The sequence below is a fragment of the Eimeria mitis genome, genomic scaffold, assembly GCF_000499745.2.
Source record: "Eimeria mitis Houghton genomic scaffold, Emh_scaff3802, whole genome shotgun sequence".
Taxonomy (NCBI): Eukaryota; Apicomplexa; class Conoidasida; order Eucoccidiorida; family Eimeriidae; genus Eimeria; species Eimeria mitis.
Genome location: NW_013572138.1, coordinates 825 through 1,563, shown reverse-complemented (window position 1 = coordinate 1,563; position 739 = coordinate 825). Strand labels below are relative to the sequence as shown.

Below are 739 nucleotides of genomic sequence, written 5' to 3'. Positions count from 1 at the left end.
GTCTGTGAGTTGGTTTGTTTGGACGGTTGTAGGCGATGCGTGTAACATCTGTGTATTCTGTGTTTAGGTGTATAGGGTATACGGTTTTATGCATAAACAAAAACCAAACTTCGTAGCATCAGCGTGTGTGTGTGTGCGTGTGTGTGTATGTGTGTGTGTGGGGGGGTCCGCGCGTGGGCGTAGGCGTGTATGTGAATGGGTGGGTGTGGGTGTGGGTGTGTGTTTGCTGTTGTTGGCGTTGGGTTTGGGGGGCAATTGTACGGCCAACGCATTGAGGGGCGTGGGAGGGTGGTGTTGCGGTTGTGCTCAGGCGGCCCAGCTGCGTCCCGAATGGAGCAAAGCGCAGTATCGCCTGGCGCGGGCGCGCCGTCTCGAAGGCGCAGAGGAGGAGTACATCGCCCAGTTGTGGGAGGCGCTCCGCCTAGACCCCGCAAATACCCAAATTCAGTAGGCATAGGACCAAACCCCTGAAGGCTGTGTATGCCTTAACCCCACGCGAGCAAACCCTTACACGCACATGTGGGCAGCAGACTAAAGCGGATGAAAGTCTGCTTTGGTTTGCTGCCCACTAAAGCAGACAACAACGCACTTGCCTCTGTTATACGTGTAGCTTTTGCCTCTGTTATATGTGTATAAGACAAACAGACAGCCGTATGCACAAATGGAAAAGAGAAACACCCAGACGAACATACAGATGCACAAATAACACGGACAGACAGATGCACACATAACAAAGGAG

The 739-nt window shown here is 52.9% G+C and overlaps 1 protein-coding gene across 1 annotated transcript in view; it reads left to right on the top strand.

Moving 5' to 3' along the window:
* EMH_0069630 (ankyrin repeat containing protein / TPR domain-containing protein, putative) overlaps positions 1–451 on the top strand; it is a gene marked incomplete at both ends in the record, with an annotated part of 3,773 nt that extends 3,322 nt beyond the window's left edge. Inside the window, 1 exon segment of the mRNA XM_013498891.1 lies at positions 311–451. Within this exon segment, the coding sequence (XP_013354345.1) occupies positions 311–451 (141 nt within the window).
* Positions 452–739: the final 288 nt, after the last annotated feature.